Here is a 13,855-nt window from a genome sequence, read left to right as displayed (position 1 = left end):
ATTAACATTATAGTATTCGGTCATAGAATAAAAATTAACGAAACAAAAGTATTCGGAAAAAACATTGGTAAATAATTACAAAACAAAACAGTTGTTCAGACAGGATTTTACACAAGATTAAGTACTGGTAACCAATGGTGTTATTATTTAAATCGTGTAATAACTACATCATTTATAATAAGATGGAGAAACTACCGTCCGATTGCTGTTATTGTATCATGCTCACGCGCAAACCAACGACTTAAGAGGAGAAAATATCAGTCACAGAGTACTGAATACTGAATAGATTTCCATAGCGATATTTTGTCACATATATATCGCGTCATCAGTCACAGGTTGATCTGTGACAAAATATCGGTTTGTGAAATATCGGCTATCTCTATTTTCGAATCACCTTGATTTATATTATGTATGAAGTCGTGATAGCATAGCTTTTGCTATGAAATTTTGTTACCCCTCCCATTGTATTTATATGAAATAGAAACGAAAATGAATTTGGCTAGTATTAGACGTAGTGAAGAAATTTAATGCAGATGTGAGAAAAGTAAAAATAAATATATTAACAAATGGCACACGAATTATTCATATTTCATTTATGTAGAGAGCAATGGAAGGCTGCTGAAAGGTGTTTCATTTCAATAAATAATGGATGACAAAATGGAACTGATTTCTTTCTCAGATTTTCAATTTCAGTCTCCATTACGAAACTATCGTTGAGGTTAGGGTTGATTTTAATAATATGTTTTATTACAAAATAATATAAATTTTTGGCATTATGATATAAATTTTAGAGGTTATAAAACCTCTTTTCAAAATAATATAAATGGTAATGATATAAATTGTATCAGTTTACATTGTAAAGCTTCTAACAATTTTAACAAATAAATTCTCATAACAAGCTGCAAAAAACAACAAAAAAACAATGAAAAAACATTTAAAGAAAGTATGAACTTTAGGTGTTGTCCAGGAGGGAAACAAACATATACGTATGTACATAGAGAAAATTGTTTCTTCTATGGTAATTCAGCTGTTGACCAGACGGGACCAAGCGTGACCTAGTGTGTCACCACGGTCTACTATATACAGTCGCGAACCTTGGGGTGTTTTTTTTTTTGCAAATCTCGTGATAAAGCGCTCCAAGTGGTTAGCAACTAGAAACAATAGACTGTCCATGGTCGACTTTGGACTGTGTCGTATTTCTATCGAGTGCTAGCTCGTTGCGTATTTCACATTGATGCTTGTGAAATGTTCGTTATTGGTTGTAATGGAAATGTTAATGGCTAAAATATAATAATTTGAATAATAATATGGGACAAGGAGGAGACGTTTGTAGTGCTATAAATTGTAGCAACAGTAAGAGAAAGAGGCCAGAGTTATCCTTTTTCCGATTTCCGAAAGATTCAAAAAGGTTCCTGGGTTTCCACAAGAATACTGTGCAGAAACAAAACTCTTAATTTTGAAGTTCTTTGTGACTGTTAGAATACATTATATCCTTAAATTTCACAATGAAACGTTTCAGTCTAACCGAAAGGACATTAGATACCGGTTAAAGTTCTGTCACTTAGGCTGCTAAATTTCCAGAGAAATAAAGGTTAGGTCTACTTTTTTTTTTTCAGAGGATATGTTTTTAATTGTAGCTATTAATTTTGTTATTATTTTTATGAGTTATTTTGCTAAAGACGTAGAAAAATTAAGTTTGTTTTAATGAAATTTATTGATCACGTTTTATTTTCAATTCAGGTGGGATTATTATTGCTTAGGCCTACTTTTTCCTTCAAAGGATATGTTTTTAATTATAGCTGTTAATTTTGTTGTTATTTTTATTTGTTGCTTTACTAGAGACGTAGAAAAAGTCCGTTACAATAAAATTCATTGATTACGTTTTATTTCCAATTCTGGTGTGATTATTATTGCTTAACCTCATCCCACTTTGTTAACTACGTAAGCTTACACTACAAGTACCGGTACACGTAAGTTACTACATTAATTCATATTTCCATTATTATTGTTGTAAAGGGAAATGCAAATTAATATTTATTGGTTTCATAGTTAATTATCGCTATAATCTTGAATGAGTGAAGCTATTATAGTAAATTTCAGTTCGTTTTGCACAAACAAAAATTATATTAACTTATTTCTTGCAGGTATCTTCGAGATTATGGTGGAATTTAATATACCTCATTAAAATAATAAATTAACTTTATGCATTTAATATTTCAATAATGGAAGGAAGGTGTTAGTTTTTCCAAAAGAACACGACAACGAAAGTGTTTGTCATCTGCTAGGCGAGAGATCTGCGATGATGAGGCGATAGTAGCGATCCTAGTGGTGGGCAACTACCCATGTTTGCATTTTTACTACATATTGAGCTTCGCGACTGTATATAGTAGACTGTGGTGTCACTACATTTTCGGTAATCGCATCGGAGCTAATCGCGATTAGCGGCTGTAGTCTGTCACCAGTATAACATTATAACCTTCACCTCACTCAGACCCTAGAGAACAATAGTAGCTAATATTGCGTCGTAAATTTACCAACTAAAGAAAAAAAAATTAGATTTAACTTTAGTACAGTTAACTCCGAATATAGTGAACCTCTCTGGACCAGCATATTTCGTTCACTATATCCGAGGTTCACTAAGACCGAAGTATCTGTTTTTATATTATGAAGTATTAATGTTTCTGGCAATAAATGAAAAATAAATAAGTAAGCAAACCTTAAATTGAGAAGAATGGAAAATAATATAACTAAAATAACACAGATACTGTATTCTCAGCCTTCGAATTTTCTTGGGTTCACTTTTACAGGTAGGGTTAAGATTCATTATACACTTATCCTTCTTCTACTTACCCTTTGGTCATTACTCTACTCCCGTTTACAAAAGGAAACACTTTCTATTCCTATTCTTATTCTATTTAAAAGGGTCAGAATTAATTCTTCCTTTATCTTTCACTGGGTACACTATTCTCTTAAACATGTTTCAAGCTGTCCATGAAGGCGAACAAATCCTTTCTTTATCTTTCAATGCACTTACAGAGTAGCAGGTTTCAAATTTTCTTCTAAACATTTTCTTGGAAGTTTATACGAAAAAGGGTTTTCATAAATTACCATTATGGTCATTTTAAAATTACAGCATTTTGTTGGAAGTTCTAGCTTTTAGATTCACTATGACTGAAGTGTGGGTTCATTATAAACGGATATATTAATGTAATCTTTAATGTATACAGTTCAGGACCAATGATTTAGTTTCACTATAGCTGAATTTTCAATACAACCGAGTTCACAATATTCAGATTTGATTGTAGTTGTATGTAATCATAATGCTTTTCGACATTACTTACAAATTACAAAATTAATATACTAGCTGAAAGCACCCGGCATTGCCCAAGTTGTTCTTTTTGCTTCTTTTTTTTTTTATTAAACTCGGTGTTAGACTTTTCGGTCATACCAAAGAAACAGTAAATACATATATCATTTAATTTATATTGGAAGATTTTTTATCCCTTGCCTTCTGCATGCCTATTTTTTTAATATGGCTTGAGAAACTATATATCACAAATTCAGAACATATTAGGCCTACATTAATTCTTATTTCATACACAGGATACAGATACAATATAAACTCGCAAGAAGTCATTTTTAACATAGAGACTAATATTCTGAGAGACGTATACCAGTTTTTTTTATAAATTAAGAGATTATTTCCACAACGCATGACATACTATATTGGCAACGTGATTATACAGTTAGAATTTCCCAGTAACACATTTTCGGACAGGAACAACAATATTTTGAGAGACATATATTATTTTTATTTTTACTATCTGACCTGACAGTGTCATTTTCAGTCAGCTTACGTACATTCACATACTACATTAGCAATATGACAAAAGTATCATTGGATTTCTTTTTGATGTGTGTAATTTTTTTTTTCCTACTTATTTGTATAAAATATAGTTGAGAATGTGAAAAACACGTAGTTTTTAAGTTAATGTCTGCAACTTTGAGCGACTGTCCTTGGGCTTAATTAATATGACCATTACAAATGCTAGTCGCACTGAAATTGCTGTTACTTAAAATCGAAACGCATGTTAGTGGGTATCATAAAAATGCATGGATAAAAACATCTTCTTTCGTTTTGCCAGTTAATATTGTCACTTCTATTACTACGTTCTGAATGAGTTTTTTCACACCAATTCTTGTTTCATTGCATAATTTTGGTGTTTCCGTATTTCACAATAGTACTATTGGTGATTCAGTATTAAGTATTAAATTATATGGTAGCAATGCTTGTGGTTTTATAAGAATTCAAGAATTCAGCTGGATAAAACACAGTCTGCTCACTATGTACAACTGCATTGAGAAATTCATAATACGTTCCTGGCCTGAGTAAAGATATTTATTGCATGAATTACCTAGTTTTAGCCACCATTATGTGTATCAACAATATTATTTAATTTCGTCTTATAATTTCCATGGCCTCGTGAAAGTCGATGTTGAATATAACAAACAATAATAAAAAACAATTGACTGCAGAAAATTGCATTTTAATATTATACATGAATGTTTGATCGTATATGATTTTATTTTGTATTTTTTTATTAATTTAACGTCCATTTGCAGAATTTTAATGTAGCCTATATTCTTCTCCTGGTTATGAAGTTTATATGTGGAAACTTTGACAAATATCGGTCAAAGCGTGTATATTTGTATAGAGTACATACATAATAGAGTTGGGCAACACGATTCTTTATCAGAAGTCGATTCCAACGATTCAGTCATACATTACGAATCGATTCTAACGATTCGTTCACGATTCTTCTCAGTCTGCGATTCCAACTATTCTTTTGAATCGTCAACAAGTTCACGATTCTTCCTACTCTGCGATTTCAACGATTCGTCAACGAGCGACTTACAGGACACTTTCCTTTGCAAACCACGCGTAGAACAAAAACATTCTACATCTCTCGCATAGATGGAATAAGAGGCGATACATTAAATTGTCTCTTTCTCATTGGCTAGAACCATTCAGCATGACCTCCATTAGTCTACAAAACTACCCAAGATAATGTTTCTAAATTATAATTTATCAACTGAACCTTATTACGAAGTACATTTTTTGCATTACATCTCTATTTAACTATGCAAATTTCAGGTTTGTGTTCATTATTTTCCATACTTCATCAAATGCAGTATTTTGATTTCACTCTCGCTAAGGAGTATTCGGCACGGTTCGGAAATCTCCGTTGACAGGTTACATCAAACAAGTAAATAGAATCTTGGATTACGATACCATGTCAATTCGTTACTATTCTTTTGAACGACGATTCGTTACGATTCTTTTGAATGACGATTCGTTCTTGCCAGGAATCGATTCTTACAATTCTTTATTATTAGTCGTTCGAATGAACGATTCGTTCACGAATCGACCCAACTCTAATACATAATAGCCACAGTGATTTTTATATATAAGATTTGTGTTCGGTGTAGTTTTGTTTTTGGTTATTTATTCTCCTTAATGTTTTATTCCTTGAACTAAAAGTAGGTATTCTTCACAGCTTTGGAGTGCCATCTTCCTGCGACAGTATTACAGAAGATGAATGTCTGCAGACAGTTGGGCAGACATTCAGATGTGATGTTTGTGGAAAGTGGTTTTACGACTCGGCAACTCTCAAAAGCCATGCTATTTTACACAAGCCCAAGAGATCGTTCATGTGCATTGTTTGTGGTAAGACTTGTTCGCAGCTGGGTCAACTTAACAGACATGCACTCATACACACAGGCGAAAAGCCATTCATTTGTCATATATGTGGAAAAGAATTTTCGCAATCTGTTACACTGAAAAGGCATCAGCGCGTACACACAGGGGAGAAGGCATTCAGTTGTGATATATGTGGAAAGAGATATTCGGAGTCTTGCAGTTTGAAACAGCATTTAGTCGTGCACACGGGCGAGAAGCCGTACAGTTGTTATATATGTGGAAAGAAGTTTTCGCGATCTACTAATCAGAAAAGGCATGAGCGATCACATTCGGGGGAAAAGGCGTTTATTTGTGTTACTTGTGGCAGCAGATTTTCGGATTCGAGTGGTTTGAAACAGCATGCACGCGTACACACAGGCGAGAAGCCATTCAGTTGTGATATATGTGGTAAGACTTTTTCGCAATCTAGTCATCAGAAAAAGCATGAACGCATACACACGGGGAAAAAGCCATACACTTGTGATACGTGTGGAAAGACATTTTCTGATTCAAGTAACTTGAAAAAGCATGTATCTGTACATGCAGGGTTGAAGCCATACAATTGTGAATTGTGTGGAAAGAAATTTACCGCATCGAGTAACTTGAAGAAGCATGCACTCGTACACACAGAGGAGAAGGAATTACATTAGTGCGATACGTGGAAAGAATTTTTCGAAATTTATTCATCATAAAAAGCATCGATATGTCCATACAGGGCAGAATGCATTCAGTTATGATAAACGTGGAAAGAAATATTCGGAATCCAGTAATTTCATATAGAGTGCAGTTGTAAATAGGCTATAAGCATTAGATTTATGATATATTTGGAACAACATTTTCGCAATCTCAAAATAATGAACTTTGAGTAGTTGCGATATACAGATTGATTCACAAGGATTTGCCGTCCCTTACGAAGCTTATTTCCAAGACATTCTAAGCAAAACAAAAAAAAAATGTCATAAAGATTTGTCCTAATCTCACCTGTGGAGTAACAGTCAGCGCGTCTGCCCGCGAAACCAGATGGCCCGGGTTCGAATCCCGGTCGGGGAAAGTTACGTGGTTGAGGTTTTTTCCGGGATTTTCCCTCAACCCAATACAAGCAAATGCTAGGTAACTTTCGGTGCTGTACCCCGACTCATTTCATTGGCATTATCACCTTCATTTGATTTAGACGCTAAATAACATAACTGTTGATACAGCGTCGTAAAATAACCCAATAAAATAAAAAACATTAAATATTTTCAGACTTACATTAATTTGAAATTGTTTGTAAAATATCATTATTCTGGAGTTTTAAGGTTAAAAGAATATTACAGACAAAGAATGAACTATTCAGGAGTATCATTTCTTTAATTAGCTGATATTTCGAAGCTAAAAATGTGTTACGAATTCCATAGTTGCTTCGTACAAAATTTTGTGTTTTTCCATTTTTAACTACAACATTACATTTTCGTACGCATTTATCACAACAATTGTTAGAAATGACGCCAGTCTTGTAAATTCTTCAAGACTACATTAGGATGCATAATTAAATTTTAGAGAATCAAGTTCCTAAAGTCGTATGATTTATAAAATTTTTGTGATACGGTAAGTGTGTAAGAATGATGTCATTTTTATTCAAAAATTGAGAAACAAAATCTGTACAAAGGCACTAACAACATATTTTATGGTTCAAGACACCAGCCAATTAAAGAAATTATACTTCTGAATAGTTCATTCGCTATTTCTAACACGTGACCCATTGCGCGAAAAGGGACCTAAAGTCGTGAAAGAAAATTTTACAGGAGAACAAAATATGGAATTTGCGGTGTAAAAACTGCTTTTCTAAGTTTTGACATCTTGTGCTACTTGTAGGCTTATTTTTTTTACATTAAACTAGGACATCGTTTTAAACAGTGCTTCTTAAATACCTAAATCTTTCTTATAGTTAAGAAAACAAATGAAAACTTTAATTGCATTTTTCTCGAAAAGTACATAATGTAATATCAACATTCAATAATTAATATATTAAGAACTATAGCACCTAGAACCATGATTTTTGTTTAATGCTCAGTTTTTCATCTCTTTTTGAAACCACCAAAAAAAAAAAATGAAAAATTCGACTTCAGGTCCCATTTGCTGCAACTAGTGACATATTCTTTTACCCTTAAAGCTAAAGAGAAAAAGTATTTTACAAACAACCTCAAATTAGTGTAACTTTGAAAAATTGAAATTAGGACAAATGTTTATATATCTTTTGCTCAGAATGTCTTCGGAAGTAAGCTCCGTATGTAACGGAAATTCCTCGTGAATGACCCTGTATGTACAAAAGAAATTCGTAGACCACTCTTGGCGAGAAATGTGAATGCGTACGTATTGATTTACTTAGTTAATGGCTACTATTACTATTTACACCCTTCGTAGGCACTGAGAAAGAAATTTTCAAAATGCAATAATTTCTAACAGCATTCACCCATATAGACAGACGACAAGCAGTCAGTTGTGATATATCTGGTTAGAAATTTTTGCAATCGTTAATAAACAGAAAATCATGAACGCCTACACACACCGGAGAAGCCATACAATTACGATGTTTTTGGGAAACAATTTTTAGCCAGTAGCATAACTCAGTTAGTTAAGGCGCTTGCCTGCCGATCTGGAGTTGCTTCGAGCACGGGTTGGATTCCTGCTGAGCTCATTACCTGGTTGGGTTTTTTTCCGAGGTTTTCCCCAACTGTAAGGCAAATGTCAGGTAATCTATGGCGAATTCTCGACCTCGCCTCGCCAAATATCTCGCTATCACCAATCCCACCAACGGTAAGTAATCTCGTACTTGCTACAGCGTCGTTAAATAACGAAGTAAAAAAAAACTTTTTTAAGTTATGGGCTGTCAGATTTTCCATGTAATTACTTGATATATGCTTCGCAATATGGCAAAACTACAAAAAGACCCAACAAGGTAAACCACACAATGCTTTATCGAAAATACGTAAGTATTGACATTTAAAATATTTATTCCTGCAAAACTTCACACTCCAGAAGTGTGTTTAAGTCTCATCTTTCACTGTCCGATTGGGAGTCATAAATATATTCCTAAGATAGAAATGTGTAATATAAATATATCTTCATTGGTAGGTGTCCAGAAATTATTCCCTAATTGTGTCTTTAATGTTACCAGAATTAGAAACTAAAGTTTCATTAAGAAAAGGATTAGAGGTAATGTCAACACATTTATAATATTGTCTTTGAAGCTTCTAACTCTTAACACGTGAATGGCATACAAATTTTCATTTGTGTTGCGATATGGGTTTTCCTATTTCGTGATGAAATGAAATCGAGATGTGATGTAACTACAAATTTATGCGCGACACACACACACAAAAGTTATGTTTTATTTAACGGCACTCCCAACTGCGTTTTCAAAATAAAATGCAATAGTAGTCCACATTTTTACATAGGACAGACAGGAAGATCCATTCAAACAAGATATAATGAACATATTAAAGCTATAACCAAACCCTACATTACATCAAATTATGCAGACCACATTATCAACAATAATCATGACTACAATAATATAGAAACAGATATTGGAAATTTTACACATCACTACAAAAAGTTCACAGTTAAACGTCTTAGAACAATACGAAATATACAAACATACAATAACATACCCACAACATTTAATTAATACATAATTACAGTTTAATACCCACACATTATTCGATATAATGATACATAATACACAAACAACCCTCCCCCACCATAGGAGTAACACACCCCCTACAACTGATGAATGCAAATGGAAGAATACAAGATCAACAGTAGTTCGTAGGACACTGAAGATGATGCAGCACTGGCGTCGAAATAGGCCGTCTATCTAAGGTACATAACTTTTTTTTTTTAATTTTAACACTTTTAAGGTGAAGTTAAACAATTTTATTTTTTTTTATCAGAGAATGAATTTGCATCATGACTCTAGGAGTCAGGTAATAACAGGGGCGGCTCGCCCATAAGAGCTGCGGAGCTGCAGCACTCCCTGCTTTGTCAAGAAAATAAAAATAATTTTAATTTTAATTTGTAGAATCATTTTTTGTAGCTTTTCTTAAGTAAATTGCTTTATATTTCATCTGGCCGGAAATATGTACTATTATCTTATGCATAATCTTTGTGCGCGTCGACTGTACTGGAATTGACACTGCATTCAAAGTCGTCCTGGGATCTGCAGGGTGGTCAGCTCATAGAGAGTGTCTTGCTTGGTCAGGGGTAGAGAGGTGAAGGGAAGCAGAGGGAAACTGCCGCTGCTTAAAACCCATATTTCGCTGCAGTGGCTTGCAGAGCCAGGCTACAAGGGAAGATCTTTCCTTCCCTTCCACACAGCTATTGTAATGCTGCGTCAAATGGATTCTCTATTCTCTTGAAACTTAATGACAACATTTTTATTTTCTCTTCACATACTTATTGTTGTAGAATCTTATCGAGTTAATATAACGAAATTAATATCCTCTTTTGCCTTATTATTATATATCCAGCCTCCTTAACTCAAAATGTTTGCGCGAGTAGAATCCTTTTGATATAGCATGTAAAATAATACGAAAGAGACCTTTCCAGTTTTAGAAAATTGTTGACCATCAGTATATCTGAGTGTTGCTTTGGTGTGACGTCTTAGTACCGTAACTTAACCAGTGCAAATGTGCAAGCATGAGTGTGTGTGAATTACAGAATATTAATTTTTCTCAACTTTCCCTTGCGGAGAAGCTTGAAGTGAAATTTGTATATACAAAAATCAACTGCAGCGCCCCCAATCCACAAGTTCACGAGCCGCCACTGGGTAATAATGAAATTTCAACCAAATTAGGAAATGACTTTATAATAGTTCCTGACAATTTTATAAGCAATGATTCTCTTATAAAAAATGTTTTTGGTACTGTTATAGAAAATAACAATTCCTCTTACTATAACAAAGCAATTATTGTTTGAATGATGATTGTATAAAAATTAACGAAGTTTTGCAACTAATAAATGACGATTTCAAAGAACACTATAGCATTGATACTTTACGAATTGACGATAGTAACCTACTTCAATAAACGATATGCAAATAGAGTATTTAAATTCTATTACACCTCCCCACATACTGCACTTAAAAATGGTGCAACTGTCATGCTTATCACAATATGAATATGGATTTGGATTGGTTAATGGTGTTAGAATGGTTGTAAAAGAAATGCTTGACAATCTGTTGAAATTAGAAATACTATCATGGTCAGCTAAATGTCATAAAATTTTTCTATCCAGAATTGATTTAATAACAACTGAGACTAACCTTCCCTTCTCATTTAAACAGAAACAATTTCCTGTACGTCCTTCCATTGCAATGATCATAAAGGAAGCACAGGGGAATTTATTTATCTAGATGCTTCTTCAGTCACGGATAGTTATGTCACAGTCTAATATATTAGACTGTGGTTATATGCTGCCTTCAGGAGAGTGAAAGCAGCAAAAGATGTGAAATTAAAAATAGTTACAACACAACAGGAACTATTTGCCGAACATAATGGCTGTTATACAAAAAAAATGTGGTTAATTCTGAAGTATTAAGACTCTACCAATAGCATCAGTAGCAGTTTTTCTACAACACCATCCTATCTGCATCCTAAGAATAACTCGGAGAAGCTAGAAACTGTTATAACTTCGTATTCAAGGTACATGTGTTATTTATTAACATCATCATCATCATAAGTAGCAGCATTTTATTGTGGTTTTCAATCTCTCTAAAGCAGCAGTTGCTGCTACAAGCCACCAGTTTATCATTTAATAGAACTGTGAGGCGAACCTGGCGGCAGAAATTGTAATGACGCTTCGAGTTCCAGTTTCGTCCTGCCAGAACCTTCTTCAGTTACAAGTTGGAGCATGGCAACGCTGAGTGGAGGCGGGAGATTCTAAAGTGATATTGTTGTAATTGTGCTTTCTCATTGCTTTCGTTGTATATAACATGCATTTTTTCAATATTACTATATGTACAAAGGTAAGATCAAGATTCAGAGTAGTGATGTAAATTATTACGGATTTGAAAATCGTGTTTTATTGCAATCAATTACCTATTCTTCAGAATACGGCGTAAGTAGGCTACTTACATACAAAGACTGCCATTTAAAATAATTATAACAAAACATATTTTTATAGATAGTACAAAGGCAAACAAATGAATAAAAAATATATTCCTTGTACCGAAAATAATAAAATCAATAATGTAATGAAGACGTAAGTTCCTACACAGTATTCTTAAGTTCCATTCAATTAACAAATTTGTGGCTAGCAAATTGACAATGTTTTGCAACTTTATAGTGTTTCACCTGTAGCGTGAAAGGTGTAAGTTACACTTTAATATTATCTTATGCGATTATCTATCGTGCTTTTCTATAAATATTTCAGGTGCCCAGGAAGCCAGTTTTAATTTTAATCCACCCAGTCACCATAACAATACGCTTATCCTAAATTATTTGTTATCAACTTTTTAAAATACGGAATAATTTTAAATAACTATAACTACAGAAAACAAGCTAAAAATGTAAATTATGCAAATAAAATAAAAATGTAAACAGAGGAAACTAGTGACATATTGATATAAATTATGAGGATGTAAATACAGTCAGGCCATGTATAAAGATTTATGAAAAAATGAAGAAACATACCTTCAACATAATACGTAACAAAACATCATTATCTAAAGTATGTGCCAATTAGCGTAAACTCAGTGAACTTTAAATCCTGTAAATACGAAGTGAAAAAAAAACATGTTTATAATTAATTTATTACAAAAGGACCCATATTAATAAACAAACATTGAAAACCAACAAAGTGAATGTATGCATTTAGAAATTATAGCTATTCTGGCTAGAGCAGACATACCGAATCTTCAATAAAACTGCAACATTTATGGGATCACAAAACTACAATTTACAATGAACTTGAAAATCAAGGCTTAACTTCATTGATAAAGCAGGCGAGGCCCAATTTGGCTAGAATTCTGGCTCACAACAAACCACAAGTAAGACTTTAAAAATGTAATTTATACAATATTTAATATTTAGAAGAATAAATTGTCAATCATTTTGTCATTATTAACAACCGAAAAAATTGTCAAAGACTGCAGCCATAGTTTCATTTATAGTCTTGTTTTTATCGCCAACACGGACTTAGTTTCTAATATATGAACAATTAACGTTTGTTACGACAGCGAACATAATAATTCCATCGACACATACTTATATTGCAACATTAATTTACATTGAAAATCGGCATTAACACAAACATATGTTCTGTATCGCAAGGCCTCCGCTTGACAATTAATTACAGTGTTGCCGATGTTGGCTCTGGCTTGTAACTCAATTGCTCCTGATCACATAATTTTGAAATATGAAATGTGCACAAACTGTGCAAAAGTGTCTTAGTGGATTTCACTTTATATATTCGATTATTGGTTTGTCAAGCTTCTTGCGCTGGGTAATGTGATATCGTTCGCGAGTTAGATCGCACAGTTCACATACACACTCTGGATTGGGGGCGTGGTAAATGTTTGATTTGCAGAGCTTGTGGAGGTAGCCATGTACTGCCATGGAAGTTACAAAATGACGAAGTTCTTGATCCGTGCCCGTCCTTGATCGGTTTACGATTGCTTCCGTTGAGTGAAACTCTAGCCATATCTAATATCGTTTCTCTTCCCTTTCTTCCACTAATTTTGTCCAACAGTTTTTGGCGGGCAAGGGGAACTTTAGACGCAGGCTTTCTATCAGAATCGTCTCTTTTGCTAGCTCGTAGACTAGTCTGAAGCGTGCGGCTTTTAGGAAGCGTGCTTTTACCTCTTCTAAGGTACGAAGGTCGGTCTTATTCAGTTTTTCCCATATTAAGGCCCGTAACACACTTGAAGAGTTTTCGCCAGCGAGAAATATGTTGCGAGAAAATAAAAAAAATTGATAACATGGATTCAAATGGACGTCCACACACTGGAAGAGATTCTCGCTCAAGGCAAAAACCTCGCGCGAGTTTCTCGCTGGAATCGGTAGCTCAGCGAATTTTCTTGACACATTTATCAAAGATGTTTGACATTTATACTCTTTATGACGATTGAATGTA

General features: G+C 33.8%; 1 protein-coding gene across 1 annotated transcript in view; it reads left to right on the top strand.

Moving 5' to 3' along the window:
* The window catches only part of LOC138691727 (zinc finger protein 596-like), a 38,147-nt gene extending 27,389 nt beyond the window's left edge, over positions 1 to 10,758 (top strand). Inside the window, exon 5 of the mRNA XM_069814038.1 lies at positions 5,559 to 10,758. Within this exon, the coding sequence (XP_069670139.1) occupies positions 5,559 to 6,390 (832 nt within the window). The 3' untranslated portion in view covers positions 6,391 to 10,758. The remainder of the gene's footprint in view (positions 1 to 5,558) is intronic.
* The last annotated feature ends 3,097 nt before the right edge of the window (positions 10,759 to 13,855 follow it).

Source organism: Periplaneta americana, chromosome 16 (assembly GCF_040183065.1).
Source record: "Periplaneta americana isolate PAMFEO1 chromosome 16, P.americana_PAMFEO1_priV1, whole genome shotgun sequence".
Classification (NCBI taxonomy): domain Eukaryota; kingdom Metazoa; phylum Arthropoda; class Insecta; order Blattodea; family Blattidae; genus Periplaneta; species Periplaneta americana.
The sequence above is the reverse complement of the archived record's forward strand: the minus strand, read 5'-3'. Positions and strand labels throughout refer to the sequence as shown.